The sequence below is a fragment of the Ovis canadensis genome, chromosome X, assembly GCF_042477335.2.
Source record: "Ovis canadensis isolate MfBH-ARS-UI-01 breed Bighorn chromosome X, ARS-UI_OviCan_v2, whole genome shotgun sequence".
Classification (NCBI taxonomy): domain Eukaryota; kingdom Metazoa; phylum Chordata; class Mammalia; order Artiodactyla; family Bovidae; genus Ovis; species Ovis canadensis.
In genome coordinates this window covers 45,313,347-45,330,930 of record NC_091727.1, presented here as the reverse complement: position 1 = coordinate 45,330,930, position 17,584 = coordinate 45,313,347, and the positions used below count along the sequence as shown (strand labels likewise).

At 41.2% G+C, this 17,584-nt stretch overlaps 1 protein-coding gene across 18 annotated transcripts in view; it reads right to left on the bottom strand.

Moving 5' to 3' along the window:
- KDM6A (lysine demethylase 6A) overlaps positions 1 to 6,577 on the bottom strand; it is a 181,199-nt gene extending 174,622 nt beyond the window's left edge. For 9 of the 18 annotated variants that reach the window (XM_070289937.1, XM_070289925.1, XM_070289938.1 and 6 more), the window contains exons 1-2: positions 6,053 to 6,294; positions 5,769 to 5,832 (exon numbers count right to left, since the gene is read on the bottom strand). In XM_070289937.1, the coding sequence (XP_070146038.1) occupies positions 5,769 to 5,832; positions 6,053 to 6,213 (225 nt within the window). In that variant the 5' untranslated portion in view covers positions 6,214 to 6,294. The other 9 variants (XM_070289929.1, XM_070289931.1, XM_070289930.1 and 6 more) reach the window with 3 other exon arrangements.
- Between the last annotated feature and the right edge of the window lie 11,007 nt (positions 6,578 to 17,584).

The following is a 17,584-nucleotide window of genomic DNA, read 5'->3' as shown; positions in this document are numbered from 1 at the left end:
ACACAGTCCAGAAAAGTTAAATCTACAAAGAAGAGACCTGAGGAAGACAGGAGCCAGGACAGCACCCTATAAAGCCAATGCTTCTCCTGCCTTTACTTTAGTCAGGAGAATGTGTTAGGAAGCATAAGGAATATCAGAAGTAAGGTTTCATTAGTGCAGTGAATGATATTCAAGTTAATGTGGCTTGGCTCGAAACAGTGCAAAGGCATCTCCACTTTTGCATGAACGGGCCTAAGAATCAGCAAATCCAGGATCCCAATACTGTCCACAGTGCACACACAGCCTAAGAGTCCCATCCAGCCCTGTGTTCCACCACTGACCAGGTGATTCTGGGGCTAATGTCTACTGCTGGTAACACTGCATGTAACAGGTGCCACCAAAGCACCTTTCCAGCAAGGTCCTTGATAGACACTGGTACTCCCTTCAGCTTCACAAACAGGTTCCTGTGACTGCTTTTGTTCATGCTTGCTAATCAATGTTTTTAAGATGGCCAAAAAATAACCCTTTCTAACTTGTAAATTGTTAAATTGACCTGTATCGTAAACCTTCAGGATACTCCCCTTTCCCTCAGCCACTGATGTTTTGGTGATAGTCATCCTCATACTTACCTCACCCTTTAAGGGAGCGGTAAGTTTTCAATACAGACAAGGGATATCTTCATTATCTCCGTATTTCCTGCACAGACGACTTGTATTCAGTGTACTCAATTATTTGTTGCTTTAATTTACCGTTGACAAATTACAAACCAGTAGAGAAAACTGATAGAATTGTATGTGAGGCTTTGATATGAGTACGTAAGACTGTCGATCATGTATTCATTAAACTTCATTAATTAACTAGTTTACAAATAAATACATGTGGGCCTTAAATAACCACCATTTCAATTCTTTGACAATCTAGTGGTGTCTTTGTAACATAAGTTAGATCTCTGGGTACATTTCAAAAATACTAATTCACAGTGTTTTAATTCATTAACATCAATTGCAAAGAGTTCAAAGCATCACAATGAGTTTCAAAGTAAGCTTAACCGAAAGTAAACTTTTTCAAATCTGCAAAATAGTACTATTATTACATAAATAAAAACTAAAATGTTACATAATCAAGTCCGAAAAAGATATTTTTACTCTGTAGCTAGCCAAGCACTGAACCTTCACTTTGGTTCAAAGTGCATGGCCCACCATTCCACTTTACCACCTACATCACAAAAACTCATCTCTCACACAGTTTTTAACAACCTGAAATGTACAGAGGTGGCAGTTAAATGTTCCCATGTCATTTCAATTTGTAATTGATTGTACAAAAAGAGCTATCCGGTGAGGGGAAAGAATTCAGAACTTAAAGTGCAAGTTTATATATTCCTGCAATTCTAATGTGTGGCCAGATAAGCAAGCTCTTTGTATAATCTCTGACTATAGCTTTATTACAAGAAATTATCAAAATCTTAGGAAATGTATAGCAACTGCCTGAGACTTTGTCCAGGTAAATAATAATGACTATAATTTACAAGACAACTTTTCAAACTTGAAAATACTTTTATAAGATGCATCAAATTAAAAACCTAATTTTGAAACAGAGAAGTGTGACATTATTCTGCAGTTACTTTTGTAACCCAAACATTCATCTCTTTTAGCGCTGGAAATGAATATATTCCTTTAAAAGTGCCAGCAAACAAAACATATACATAGAATATAATTTTAAATATCAACATCCAAATATTGTAGTATAAAAAAGTCACCTTCTACAACTAACCTAATAATTTTCCCTTACCATATACATTGGGCTTCCCAGGTGGCGCTAGAGGTAAAGAATCTGCCCGCCAATGCAGGAAACATTAGAAACGTGGGTTCAATCCCTGGGTTGGGAAGATCCCCAGGAGCAGGAAATGGCACCCCACTCCAGTCTTCTTGCCTGGGAAATCCCATGGGCAGAAGAGCCTGGTGGGCTACCATTCATACGATCGCAAAGAGTCGGACACAACTGACCACTACCACAGTGGTAGTCTATAGTCACTAACATGCAAGCAAACCAAATTTAGGAAAACATATGCTTTAATGGATCTTAAACTACTTCCACTGCCCCCGGAATTTTAAATTCCAACTATTTTCATGCTAATTATCTCCTAGGAAAAAGTAGTAAGTATTTTTTTTAAAGTACATACATTTTAAGATAGTAAATGATCCATAGGCCTCCCTGGTGGCTAAGATGGTAAAGAATCTGCTTGCAATGAGGGAGAAATTACTTTCAGGTATTCTACATAATCTATTGATTAAAATTACAAAAAAAAAAAAAAATCCCAACAGTATTTAACACAAACTTAAAAATGATATAAAGGTACTTCAAAGTAACAACTATGTATTTTAGCATAGTTTCTTGACAAAAGATTCCAACCCTTTAGCATTATATAATTAATATAAATACAAATGTAGTATCACTATCAATATATTCATGCTATACATTAATATATATTTTAACACAAATCCTTATTAACTGAAAACAAGAATAACCCAAAAGATTTTTTAAAATGTGCTAAGTCACCATAGTTAATTCCTGTTAAAATGTTTCACTTCTTAATTACTTTTCAGTAACTCCACTGTAATTAAAAAAATAAGTGTCTTGAATTATGATACCAAAAGATGGTCAGCATTAAAGAAAAAATTGGTCAAGATCATGCTATATTTCAAGAACTCTGATTAAGCAACTACTTGCTATTAACAATCTTTTAAAGATATTTTAAAGGTACTACTACAAAATAATACATGTACTACTAATTTCTCTTTAATCCAAACCCCCAAGCATTGTATATCAAATGGAAATCATTCAAACAGAAATTCTTTCAATGACTCCAATATAAATTAGTCTGACAAATGCATTCAGCTACTAAAAGAAATCAGCAGTTTGGATAAAGTATCCTCCCAACTAGAAAAGGAACCTACAAGTTCGGGGGAAAAGAAGAGATACTTACTAGTAAATGTTTTAAACTTTCCAAATCTTTTAGGTCAAGAGCTAACCTTTTTTAAAACCTAATTTAAAAACTTGAAAGAATATTCAATAATGTATATGAATAAATGTTAAAAGCAAGTAGTAAGAGCTAAGTTTCTGTCAGAAAGAAAAGTTATACAAGGTGCCGACTCAATTTGATGGGCGGACAGCCAGATGGGGTAATGACAAAAATCATAGCTAAAAAGAGTCCTGTGATTTATTTAATTCCAGTATCTGCCCTTAGGTAAGCAGCCTGAACCAACCCCAACAAAGAAAAGCCAGCTCTCATTTTTAAGACTTTCAGGGAACAAGAATTCTGAAACCAACACAGCTCAACATTTCACACAAAAAAAATACTGTTTACCAGGGCTGTTCAAAAGATGGATGAAACTAAATATTTCAATACTTCCTATAGCAAGATTCCAGCTCATTCATTCTATTCAGAATCCAAACTCATGGTGAGAGATCATATAATATCAAGCTTTACATTACACATTTCACTGTTATGTTCAAGCTCACAAAGATGCAACCAAGAACTGCATGCGGTTGCAAGCACATACTCTAGAATGTTTTATTTTAATGTTAAGGCTAATGAGTCTTGATCTAAATAGGACCTCACAGGCATGGGGTCTAAAGTAATGAAGATTTTTTTTTTCCTTTAGCTCAACAAAATATTTAGTAGTTTATCAAAATTACCCAGTATTTTATGAAGCCTTCATTCTGCCACAAAATATAATGAACCTTCCCAAGTTTCTCATTTATGTTACTGCAGTCAAACATCAAGAAAGTAAAGCACGTTTTCACAAATACTTGAAAATGTTATTTTACAATTTAAAGTCAGTAGTGCATACTAACTACAGAGTTCAATATTACAATCTGAAATACAATGTTAAGCACGATCCACTCACTGTGAATCCATCTAAATACAAGCATTCTGAGACATAAAATCAACTAGCATTTTACACATTATCCACGTATAACATCAGATTCCATTTATTTCTTCATAATCCTAACCAAAACAATAGATTTGGCCAAACTATTCCAAATGTATTCTATTTGCGGACCATTTTACCAACCCCCTACCAGACCGGAGATAATCAATCCAAAATACAATGCTTCTTAAATTTAAATATTTTGCTTAATCTTTTGAAATGACAACTTTGACAACAGTCAAGTATTCTTCAGTAAAATATTTTAAATACGCAGGTTGAAAAGAAATTTCAAGGTTTAAATCATTTATGCTTAAATCATTTCAGAGCTAGTCGCTATTCATTTTTCCGGCGATAGTTTTAATGAAGCCAATTAATACCTACATAGTCAAAGTTTAATTCAACTTTTCTCTATGGATCAAAGGGACTGAGCTTACTGACGATTATTTCAGTTTAGCTTTTGGGTCATTATTGTGTTCGAAACCCCTTACACTTAAGTTACTTTGAAACAAAAACAGAAGTGTAATTACAGATAAAAGAATTAGTGACTCCAAACTGCAGACAAAAATTCGGGATAACCGTATTTTTTTTTAAATCAACTTAATAAAATGCAAGGCTTTAGTCATTTCAAACTTCCTTCTCAACTGCAAGAATAATGCTAGGTATCAAATGCAAACCTACTGATTTCATCTAGAAAAGAAAATGTTTAATGGATGCAACACCTATCGCGGCACACTCCAAGTTTCACGGTCCCAATTAAGAACCGAGCATTCAAATATCATTTCGATCAGATTTTGGTCAAGAGACAAACTGATGGAGACAGATCGAGACTCCGCTGCCTTTGTTCAATAGCTTACGGATGGATAACTAAATGTGCTACAGGTTGATAAGCATTTACCAGGCTTATGAATGCGGCTTCCAAGCTTGAGAAAGGTGCAAGAATGCTAGATGCAAATAATCTTGGATAATTTTTATTAATCACCCACCGAGCTACACACTCCGAAGTAGAGGCCTATTCATCGCTACTATTTATTTCCATGTTTACCTCTCCTCCCTCCCCCAAACCCCCCCCCTTCACTTTCTCCTCCCACCCTGTCCCGCCATCTTGGGCCGATAGGAGCAGCCATTACTTAACTAAATGACAGTGCCAACAACTTTCCACACAAATAAACAGAGTCTGCACCCCGAATTCCCCTCGGCCTCCCCTGTGAGAAACACAGGAAACGAGGCTCCAAGGAGAAAACACATTCATAAGTAACTGCAGGATTTCTATAGCAGAAAGACTCAAAAAGTAAACAAGTCACCCAACTTCAGGTAAAACACCATAACCCTTGAGATGCCTGTCAACAGCCCCATGCAAACTCTTCACTGCCCTAAACTACGTGCAACTTTCCTTCTGGGAGCAGGGACACAAGAAAACCCCAAACGTTGGGTTAACAGTACATTTCCCGAACAGCCTGCCTGGCGGAAAAGAAAAACCACGGGAGGCAAGTAAGTCGGAAATGTGGGGAAATCCGCACACATTTACGAGCCTTTGACCCTAAACAGGCACCTCGGAGAGATCATCGGTCGACTCCCCCAAAGCCGTAAAATAACAGGCAGTTTTGTCGACCCACTTGAGCTCGGCCCCAAAGCGCTGCCGTCTCTGTTCCTCCAGCTACGAGAGGAGAGAGCGATTTCGCAAGGGAGCAAGCGAGGGATCCGGGGGTAAGGGGAGACCAAAAGCAGAAAATAGTTTTCCGGAAGCCCCTCGGCCCTAGTTCGCGGCCACAATGAGCGCCGGCCGAGCCGCGGGGCCCGGGACGAGCAGGGCGCCGGCTGGGGAGACGGTGTCCGCACTCCAGCCCGCGGCTGCCTTACCTTGCCCAGTAGGGCCTTCGTCCTGGCGCCATCTTCATGAAACCTCACGAACCCGAAGAGGCGGCTGTGGGGAGACACACACGCGGCTCGTTAGAGCTCCGGCAACCCTACCTACCCATCCCTGCCCGATCCCGAGGCCCCGGCGGCGGCGGATACGGCACCGAGAGCGCCAAGCCCAGGTGCCCGCCCCGCCGCCGCCAGAGGCGAACCGCGCTCGGGCCTCCCCGAAGAGAGGCGCCAACCGTCCGGAGCCGACCGGGCGGGTGGGTGACGGCGACCCATACCTGTCCAGTCCGCCGAGCGCCTCTCTCTCCTCGGCTGTCAGGCTCGGGGACGCCTCCTCGCTCTCCCCGCTCGCTTTTCCCGCCGCCATTTTCTTTTCCTCATCACCGAAAGCGGCGGCGGCAGCGGCGGCGGTAGCGAGCGACACTCCGCTGGATTTCATGGAAACGCAGCGAATTCACAACTCCAAAGCTGACACCCCCCCGCGGGCCGGGGCCCGCAACGACGCCCCCAACCTCCGCGCGGGACCCGCACACCAACTTTATCGCCACCTCCTCCTCCGCCGCGGGCGGCAGCGACGAAAAATCCCAACGCGGCGGCGGTGAAGGCGGCGGCGGCTGGGGCTGCGGAGCCCCCGGGTCGGCAGCGGCGGCGGCTCGGCTTGTTGGGTCACATCGCGGGGGCGGGCGAGCGGCAGCCACGGGCGGGGGCAGCGGGAACGGCCGGAGCGTGCGGGGTTGAGGGATGTGGGGGGAATTCGTTGGAGAAACAAACTTCCCCGGCACCAGCACAAAGTTGTTGTAATTGTGTCACACAGCGAACCCCACGCCGCCGCCGTGACCCCCCCTCCCCGCCCGGCTGGTGCAGCCAATCGAAGTGCCCCGCTCGCTTCACGTGACCTTTGTTGACTCACGTCAGCCGTGGCTCCACTCAACTTGCTAGCTGCCCGAGCCCCGCCCACCGAGGCCACCACCTACAGGGAGCAGGAGGCCCGCCAATTCTGACCGATGGTTGGCTGCTGGGTCCGTCTGTCCGGGTGAAGGGTTGTCACCGAGAGGGAGCAGCGGGTTAGGTTGTGCCAGTTAAATATACTGGGGCAGAGAATGGAGGGTCCGGACCGTGTCAGGGGAGCCGCGGCGGGCTCGGGAGGGGGAGGGGAACGGTGGGGAAGGGCGAGGTCCGTCACCGCCCGCGGCGGGCGTGAGCAGTGAGCTAGGACGCCATGGACGGCCTTTGGCTGCCCAGGAGCTCCGGGGTGGTCCCCGACCGCGGCTCCGGCATCCTGTGCTCCGCGTGTCCCGGGCCCTCGAGGGCCTGTTAAAGGTCACATCGCCAGGAGGCGGCGCAAGGCCCCTGACCTCCGCCCTCCGAAGAAAGCATACTTTTTGCACTGCTGGAAGTAATGGCCTCCGCGAGGAGCGCGCTCGAAAAGCCGCTGTCGGCCCAGTGCCCCGGGGCTCGGACGCCGCCCTAGGCCAGGCCTGCGCTGCCGGCCCGGATCCCCTCGCTCGCGCCCCCTCACCCCCGGCCAGAGGGATTGAAGAGTCACCCACGGGGCTCTGGCTCGCTGACCACGGCTCCCCACCGCCAAAGGTCTGTTGGCGGCACTTTGGAGCCAAATTTTCCATGCTACCGGTGTTTTACCAGTAGTTCATTATAGTATTATACGAAAAAGCAGTGACGAAAAATTGTTAAGCGGTTATCTCCAGAATGTTGCTTTCTTTTGCTGTGATCTTAGTGGGGCTTTCATGGGAGGAGTTGGGACTGCTTGTAGACAGGCCTGAGAGAAGACAAAATTAAGATCCTCAGGGAAGCTTTCAGCCCAGAAAACCCTTTTCTACCCCTCACAGCATGTCCTAGACCACAGTAACACCTTCTTGTTCTGACCGTGTCTGAGATGCAAATAAAAGTCACTACTCTGCCTTTCAATCCATAGTATAATTGGGAGAAGAAAAAATGCCTTCGGTCTGTTACTCTCTGCAAAAGATATATTTAATGAGATAAGTTTCATGTAACAGATCTGTTACAGTGCACACCTCCAGTTTTCAGGGATAGGAACAAATTAATGGACAGATGAAAACAAGGTTTCCTTCATAAACATGGACTCTATTTTCAATAACGTAACCAATAAACAAGGTATATTTAGTTGGATTTCAAAATGAAGACAATTCAGTGCTGACTCAGTAATCCTAGCAGTATTCAGTGAGAAGCTGTGGAAATCTCAACTGATTTTGCACACCAACACAGTTTTAGATTGTTTCCCTGAGACTAGTAACTAACTATAGTTTTATATGGATTATGCTTCATGTTTTATCACCTTCTGTAAAACACCTCTTCCACGCTTTATGGTATTCCTTCCATTTTACTTGAATGAGTGAGTATACAAGGCTATTTCCTACAGCTAAATTAATACATTCATTGTAAACTTTCTCACAACAGATGACCTTCAACGCCTGGGAGATTTTGACACCACTGTCTCCCCACACCCCAGCACCACCACCACACACACACACACTTAGACTTGCACAAGCAGAGATAGAAATTCTGCCAGTGTTTGACAGTCTTCTGGGAGCTGGTGGTTCTTGACTCAGGCTGTTTCCAAGAATTACGAGGCTGCCTACTTCCAACCCCTCAAAACCTTCTTTTTCACTACATAATCATTACTTGGTATTTGCTGCGGAATTGCATGGAGTAGATGCTGTGGGTGGGGTCGAAGTCAGGCAGGCCTGGCTGCAAATCATTTCTCTGCACAGGCTATGTGTCCCTGGTAAAGTTACTTATCCTCTAAGCCAGAACTCTTTGTCTAGTTCAGTTACAGATATGTGTCATCCATCATGAAGCATGAGATATTTTTTATACAGTAACACAGTCCTTATATCACTACGTAATGTTTTCGGTCTAGCATAGTTTATATCATGTACAATTGGTATGTAGCCTTTAAGGTTTAGGTCCTTCACTGAATAGAGAAATGGGAAAGTAGGATAGATTATTTTTTAATAATAATTTCTATGAAAAGTGGCTCTGAAAACCCATATAGAAGGTAGAGCAATTGAACCAAAGGAGCATGAACTGTGAAATCATGCAGATCTAGGTTCAAATCCTAAGTCTGCCACTTGATAGCTGGGTGACCTTCAACAAGTTAGCCTAATTTGAGCTCCAGTTTCCTCATCTGAGAAAATAGCATTATTTTGAAGATTAAATGCCATAAGGTAGGTAAAGTGCCAGATATATCATATGCATTCAAAGACCTCAAAAGAATAGGAAGTTTCGAATTTCTAAAATCTAGCTTTCACATTCTGGGTTCTAAATGTGTTGATCACCACTTTACCAATCACTTTCTCCTGATCCCTCCCCAGCTTTCCTATAAGCCCAACACATAGGCAGTCCTAATATACTTTTTGGGGAGGGATTCAGTTCAGTTCAGTCGCTCAGTCGTGTCCAACTCTGTGACCCCATGAACCGCAGCATGCCTCCCTGTCCATCACCAACTTTTGGAGTTTACCCAAACTCATGTCCATTGAATTGGGGATGCCATCCAACCATCTCATCCTCTGTCATCCCCTTCTCCTCCCGCCTTCAATCTTTCCCAGCATCAGAGTCTTTTCAAATGAGTCAGCTCTTCACATCAGGTGGCCAAAGCATTGGAGTTTCAGCTTCAACATCAGTCCTTCCAATGAACATTGCAACATCTCTCCTTTATTCTAAAATTAAACCTTATATCACTTAGTACTGATTCTTATTTAATAATTATAACTTAATAAACTATAAGCTGGAGAGAATAATTTGAATTTACTAAGTTGATATGATTAATAGATAAGGTAGATAAATCGATATTTTTAAAATATATAAAATTTGTATTATGCTGAGTCAGATTATGGACTAGTTAGTACATCATTTGTAGCAGCATTGTGTTAATACTTATGCAGTTACCATCAATTACTGTCAGAGGAGAAACCCACTCAATTATAAGAAAATAAATTTAACTCCTTTTAAACAACTAAATTCTTAACCTGAACTACTTAGGAATATGTAGTTCATTTATAATTTCAGTGCCACATAACCTATGCTGCTGCTGCTGCTGCTAAGTCGCTTCAGTCGTATCCAACTCTCTGTGAACCCATAGATGGCAACCCACCAGGCTCCCCCATCCCTGGGATTCTCCAGGCAAGAACACTGGAGTGGGTTGCCATTTCCTTCTCCAATGCATGAAAGTGAAAAGTGAAAGTGAAGTCGCTCAGTTGTGTCCGACTCCTAGCGACCCCATGGACTGCAGCCCACCAGGCTCCTCCATCCATGGGATTTTCCAGGCAAGAGTACTGGAGTGGTTGCCATTGCCTTCTCTGACATAACCTATGCAGATAATAATAACTCACATAACAGTCATGATTTATTTAATCTTGTAAATAGAACTATACTTATCCTTTAAATCAGGATCAGAGATAAATTTAGCCCTTCCCACACTTACCAGTGTCAAAAAAATTATCCAACTCATGTCCAAACATACTGATGACAAAAACAAATATAGGGTTAGAGCTGAGGAGAGATTGGGAGCCAAGTACAGACAGACTTTAACCTGTTACAAAAACTTCAGTTGTCAGAATAGTTTTGGGACTTCTGGAAGAAGCCTTGACTCCCACACCCACCAGAAGCCTAGACTTCTACCCTTGCCAGTCTGTAAAGAAGCACCTCAAATCCTACCCCACCACCACCAACTACACTGGGGAGCCTAGATTTCCATACCCACCCAGCATTAATGAGGCATCACTTCCCTTCCTTGTTGAGTTGGTGTCAAAGAAGACCTACTGAAGAGTCAGAACTGTCACCACTGCCCAGTGCTAACAAGGCCACCACTCCTATGGAAGCAATGTGGGGAACAGTAATGAGGCACCTACACCTCCAGACAAGCTTCCCTGGTGGCTCAGTGGTAAAGAATCCTCTTGCAAATGCAGGAGATGCAGATTCCATCCCTGGGTTGGGAAGATCCCCTGGAGGAGGAAATAGTAACCCATTCCAGTATTCTTGCCTGGAGAATCCTATGGACAGAGGAACCTGGCAAGCTGCAGTCCATGGGGTGGCAAAGAGTTGGACACGACTGAATGACTGAGCTCTCACCATGCTCAACTTCAGACATGGTGGTCTCAGTGGAGGCCTAGCGGGAAGCCAGAACTTCAGTTCACACCCAGTAGTAACAAGGAGACCCTCCACTTCCATCGGTGTTAATCAAGGTTGAGTGGGGAACCTGGACTTCTACTCCTGGTGGTAACAAGGCAGTGCTTTCCCTTCCCCAACAGAGTGATATCAAAAGAGACCTGCTAAAAAAGAATATTTAGATGAGAGCCAGAGTTTTATAATACCCACAATGTCCAGGTTTCAATGAAAAATCACTCATATGAAGAACTAGGATAATCCAACATTAATTAGACAAGACAGTCAACAGATGTGAGCAATAAGGTGAATCAGATGTTCATGTTCTCTGACAAGGATTTTAAAGCAGTCATAAAAATGTTTCAGTGAGCAATTATGAATCCATTCCAAACAAATGAAAAACTAGAAAGCCTTAGCAGAGGAATAGGAAGTTTTAGCAAAGAAATAGAAGATACAAAGAAGAACCAAATAGAAATTTTAGAACTGAAAAACATAATAACCATAATTTAAAACAACGTATGGGTTCATCATCAGAATGGAGGGGACAGAGGAAAGGATCAGAGAACTTCAAGACAGAGCAACAGAAATCACCCAATTCGAATAACCGAGAGAAAATAAATAGGAAAAACAGTAGAGCCTCTGAGATCTATGGGATGGTAACAAAGGATCTAGCATCTGTGTTATCAGAGTCCAAGAAGGAGAGGAGAAATATATCAAGGCCCAAAATGTATGCAAAGAAATAATGGTTGAAAACTTTCCAAGCTGATCCAGTCCATGTCCTGAACTCTTGGAGAGTCATATGAATAAATTTTATCCTATAAAATACTGATGAGTGCTATAAACTTTACGCAAATTTCTGTGGATGCTCATAGAAGAGGCATCTTTATCAACCTAGAGGTAGCAGATAAAGCGCCTGGAGAATAAAAAATGAACTGTTGGGGGCTGGAGGATTGTTACAATAGTGAGTGTCTTCCCAACAGAAGCTGCAACAGATCTGCCAAAGCACAGAAGCCTAAGAACTTGAGAGTTCTGGTGAATTCAAGAAGTTGAGTATGGCTGTGAACAAAAGGGGAAGGAAAGAATTGGAAGTGGGAGTTGGAAAATTAGGCAGAATCATGAAGAGCCTAGTAAGGCTTACCTAAAGAATCATACCAATGGTTATTGTGTTTTAGGCACAGAAATAGTAGGGTTGCTACTGGTGTCAGTGATACTGCTTTAAACAGATTTCCTTTCACCTGGGCTCGGTAGCTGGCACCAAGCTCAAAGAATATATTCTTAAAGCATTTTATTTGTTTATTTTTCATTGCACTGGGTCTTTGTTGCTGTGCTCAGGCTTCCTCTAGTTGTAGCAAGCGGGAGCTGTTCTTTGATGTGGTGCACAGGCTTCTCATTGCAGTAACTTCTCTTATGGAGCACAGACTCTAGGCACCCGGGCCACAGTAGTTGCAGCTTGCAGGCTCAGTAGTTGTTATTTGTGGGCTTAGTTGCTCCAAGGCATGTGGAATCTTCCTGGACCAGGGATTGAACCCATGTCCCCTGCATTGGCAGGCAGGTTCTTATCCACTGCACCACTATGGAAGTTCGTCAAAGAATATTGACTTATCTGGCTAGACCAGGAATCAGAAAACCATAACCTACTGATCAAATCCAGCACACCACCTATATTTGTACAGCCATTTCATCATGCATTAAACTTACATGAAATTCAAATTTGGTTGTGTATAAACAAAGTTATTGGTATACATTCATGCTCATTCATTTATATATCATATATGGGGTTGGAGAAGACTCTTGAGAGTCCCTTGGACTGCAAGGAGATCCAACCAGTCCATTCTAAAGGAGATCAGCGCTGGGTGTTCTTTGGAAAGAATGATACTAAAGTTGAAACTCCAGTACTTTGGCCACCTCATGCGAAGAGTTGACTCATTGGAAAAGACTCTGATGCTGGGAGGGATTGGGGGCAGGAGGAAAAGGGGAAGACAGAGGATGAGATGGCTGGATGGCATCACCAACTCGATGGACGTGAGTCTGAGTGAACTCCGGGAGTTGGTGATGGACAGGGAGGCCTGGCGTGCTGCAATTCATGGGGTTGCAAAGAGTCGGACACGACTGACCGAATGAACTGAACTGAACTGATGGCCCCTTTCACAAAGCAACATAGAGTTGAATTGTTGTGGTAGAGAATGTATCTCATCTTACACATTGCTGCTTTGTGCCTTGCAAATCACAATGATGCTGTGTTTCAAGTACCATACATGTAACACCATGACTTTTTTTTATTACCAGTACATACCTATAAGTCAAAACCAGAAAACAGAGAAAAAGGACTTCAGATGCTTATAAGTCATGGTGGTGTGTGGACTATTTTGTTACCATGCAATAAGTATAGTTTTACTGAAAGAATATAATATATGTCAATATTATCAGACTACATTCATCACAATATTCCCAACTGACAGGAAAGCAACAGTGAGAACAGTTAGAGAATTTAAAGTGGAATATTTCATCATAGCAGAGTTTCTTCAGAAAAATATAAAAATGAATATGAAGCTGCAACCAAAGTAATTTTCTGAGTGGCTCATTTCTTAGCCAAATAAGGAAAGCAAGACTATTCGACTTTCAGCTAGAACAGTTGCTTGAAGAGTTGAAGACATTGAGAGCAGTGTCAATAATCAGTTTAAAAACAAAGCAATTACTGAGTGGTTTTCCTTCACTCTTTATGAGTTAACAGGTAATACTGATACTACTCAGTTGTTCATTTGAAGAGTCAAGGCCTTGTTTGAAATAACTGAAGAATTAACTTCTGTGACTAGTCTGCATGGAACAATTACAAGGGAAAATATTTTCGAAGAAACTGAAAACAAACTGATGCTATATAACATGGAAAGGAACCTGCTAAGATGTGTTATAAGTGATAGTAGTAAAAATATGTATAAAGTAGAAAAATGCTTATCTGAACAAACAACAAAGCTTATGAAAATGTAAGGTGTTTAAACCCTGTGGCTATTTATTGTATTATTCATCAGAAATTACTTTGTGGTAATATTTGAACTTATCATTTGTTATTGAACCAGTAGTAGCAATGGTAACTTCATTCATTCTTATGGCTTTAACCATCATCAATTCTGTGAATTTTTATCAGAAGTAGAAACTGAATATCCTGACTTCTACCACACAGCAGTTCTTACTGTTTGGTTGTGATTCTTTTCAGCTCAAGAGCAAAACTGAGAATTATTGAATAAGAAGAACAGCCTTTAGCCTCTCTAATCAAGCTATGAATGGCTTTGGAAATTAGCTTTTGTGGGAGACTTGATAATATATCTTAATGAATTTCACCAATTACAAGGTAAAACAACACTTATACATGAAACTCAGACTTTAGTACAATCATTTTGATGATGAGTAGCGTTGTCTGAATTCCAAGTAATGTCAAGCTGCTTTATATATTTCCATGCTATCAAAAGTTAAAATAAGAAACATATTATCCATTCCTATAGAAATTTGCAGTAGATATATTTTCCAAGCTCAAACTGCAGTTCCAAGCAGCATTTTTTAGACTTCAATGCAAATGCAAAGGCAATTTCTATATTTCAAAATTAATTTAACTATGCAATTGAGGAGTTTCTACCTAACCATCAGTTAAAAATGATTAACCTGCAATATAATAACATAGTAAATACAAATATCAAGAGAAGAATCTAATAGAATTCTCTAAATGCCTTATATGCAATGAATGTACTCAAAATCGTATGCTCATGGATTGATGTCATTGTTTGGCAGTGCATTTTTTTTCCAGAACATATAAAGACATTTTCAAAAATGAAATACATAAAATCCCATTACAGATCAGCTTTAACAGATGAACATTTGCAAACTAATCTGATGATAGGGAATACTAATTTTGAACCCTAATTAAGGAAAATGTATTCCAAAAACAAAGACTCCTATTCTTCTAATTAGTAGATATGTATTACCAAAAACTGCACTCAGTTATTACTATTACATTTTAAGCATCATCGATAAAATATTTGTTGAAATTTGTTTCATTATGTTAGTATCTACAGAATATCTTTAATTTTGCCCCTTGACCTGCAAAATTTACAATATTTACTACCTAGTCCCACATAAAAAAATTGCTAACCCCTGACCTATCTACATGGTTCCATGCACACATTCAATTCAAAATGATACATTGCCCTTTGCCCCCCAAATATATCCTGGCCTAACTTCTCCAAACATTCCCTCGAATCTAGAAAAAAAGATTTCACAATATCAAAGACTAAAACTGACAGGTAACCTAAGGCTTGGATCTGGGTGAAACTGATGTCAGTTATGAGACAGATGGCCCTGAAGGGCAGGATTAAGAAAATCCCACTCATGAATTACCTTGGCTTCATTTCCTCAAACACACTGAGTGAAAAAGGTAGTAAGCCACTTATTTAAGGCACATACTCTATCCCCTGATGACCCACCATCTGCCTCCCAACTTAGAGTTGGTGTCTAAATCAACATGAGATGTCAATTTCTCAACCTTTCAAGTGTGCTCACCAGAAAACTGATCCTCACCCCCACCTCCACTCTATGTCCTCTAGACCCCTCTATTTCCTATTTGTCTAGGCAGATCGACAAAACAAGCAGGCAGGAAAACAGCAGGGAGATTGGGAGGAAAAGGGAGGAGACTTACATTTAAGAAAGTGCAGTTCCCATAACCATGGGCAGCTTCATGAGTGTGCAACCTATACAGCTGCACAGGGCCCTGTGATGATAAGAAGGGCTTTGTATTTGTTCAATGCTCTGTTGTCACTGCCTTGACATTCTTAATTTTTGAACAAGGAGCCCAACATTTTCATTTTGCATGTAATTTTCCTGCAGGTTATGTAGCCTATCCAGCTCAAAACTTTAAGGAAAGGCTAGCATCTTAAAGGTTCCCAAGAGAAGTCTGTGCTGGGAAGTGTATTGTGCTGTGTATTGCATTAGCAAAGAAGAGATACAAAAGGTAAAGTCAGACTGCATGGACATCAGTGTGCCCTCTAGCTACAGACTTGAGATGGAGATCCTGCCACCGCTTCCATAGGCATATGGTAGGTTCCAAGGTAAACATCTCAATCACGTGTAGATGGATATTGAGCCCACAGAAAGCCTTGTCTTATTTGAAGATAAGGAGAATAATCAACCCAGAGCTAGAGGAAGTACACAGCATCTAGAAAAAACAGGACAAAATGAGAACTCTTCCTCACCAGGATGATCCAGGAGAAAATTGTAGAAACCTGTTACCATCCTTAAAGTTTCTGCAAAATAGAAACAAAAGAATGAAGAGGTGGGACTGATATGAAAATCTAACAAGATGAAATGAAAACCGAAATGAATCGGGTAAGGAAAATGAGCAAGTACTCTTAAGACAAGCAGGAACAAAATTAAAGTACACACTGGAGACAGTAACAAGGAAAATTCATCCAGCAGAAAACAGAAATTGGTGTTAAGAACAAAGCCGATGCTAAAATATAGAATGGAGTGGAAAAACATGAAAACAGTGAAAGAACAAAGATAGCTGTGGAGAAAGAATGGAGAAAATGGAGAACCAACTTATGGTTAATTTGAGTTCTTAAAAGAGAAGCAAAGGCAAATGGAAGTGACATAATAAAAAATAAAAGCAGAAATTTTCTCTGTTAAAGCACAATGTGTGTTGATTGAAAGAGCCTGCTATATTCCAAGCAAAGTCAGTAAAAGAGGACTCGCAATTGGACACATCATGGCAAATGTTTTAATCTACAATATTAAAGTATCTATAATTGTTCAAGCAAAAAAATGAGATCATATTGCCCGGATAGAAACAAATGTCAGTCTATCTGACTTCTCATATCTATAGTATTCATCTGAGTTGCTTTTCAGGTGTAAAGATGTCAGAAAAACACTCTGCTAGTTGTGTGTGTGTGTTCATGCACTCAGTCACTCAGTCGTGTCTGACTCTTTGTGGTCCCATGGACTGTAGCCTTCCAGGCTCCTCTGTCCATGGAATTTTCCAGGCAAGAATACTGGAGTGAGTTTCCATGCCCTCCTCCAGGGGAGCTTCCCAACCCAGGTATCAAACCTATGTCTCTTGCATTAGCAGGAATGGCACCACCTGGGAAGTGGTGCCATCTAACAGATCATAAAATAGATCATCTTCTTGAAAAAAAAAATAGGTTTACAATATTTTTCAACCAACAAAGAGATGAAATTTGAAAAATAAAATAAAAAGCTCGGACTTCCCTGGTGGTGCAGCAGTTAAGAATATGCCTGCCAGCATAGAAGGAATCTACCTTAACATAGTAAAAGCCATATATGATAAGCCTACAGCAAACATTATTCTCAATGGTGAAAAACTGAAAGCATTCCCCCTAAGATCAGGAACAAGACAAGGGTGTCCACTTTCACCACTATTATTCAACATAGTTCTGGAAGTACTAGCTATAGCAACCAGAGAAGGAAAAGAAATAAAAGGAATCCAGATTGGAAAAGAAGAAGTAAAGCTCCCACTGTTCATAGGTGACATGATACTGTACATAGAAAACCCTAAAGATAGTATCAGAAAATTACTAGAGCTAATCAATGAATTTAGCAAAGTTGCAGGATATAAAATCATTACACAGAAATCACTTGCATGTCTATATACTAACAATGAAAAATCA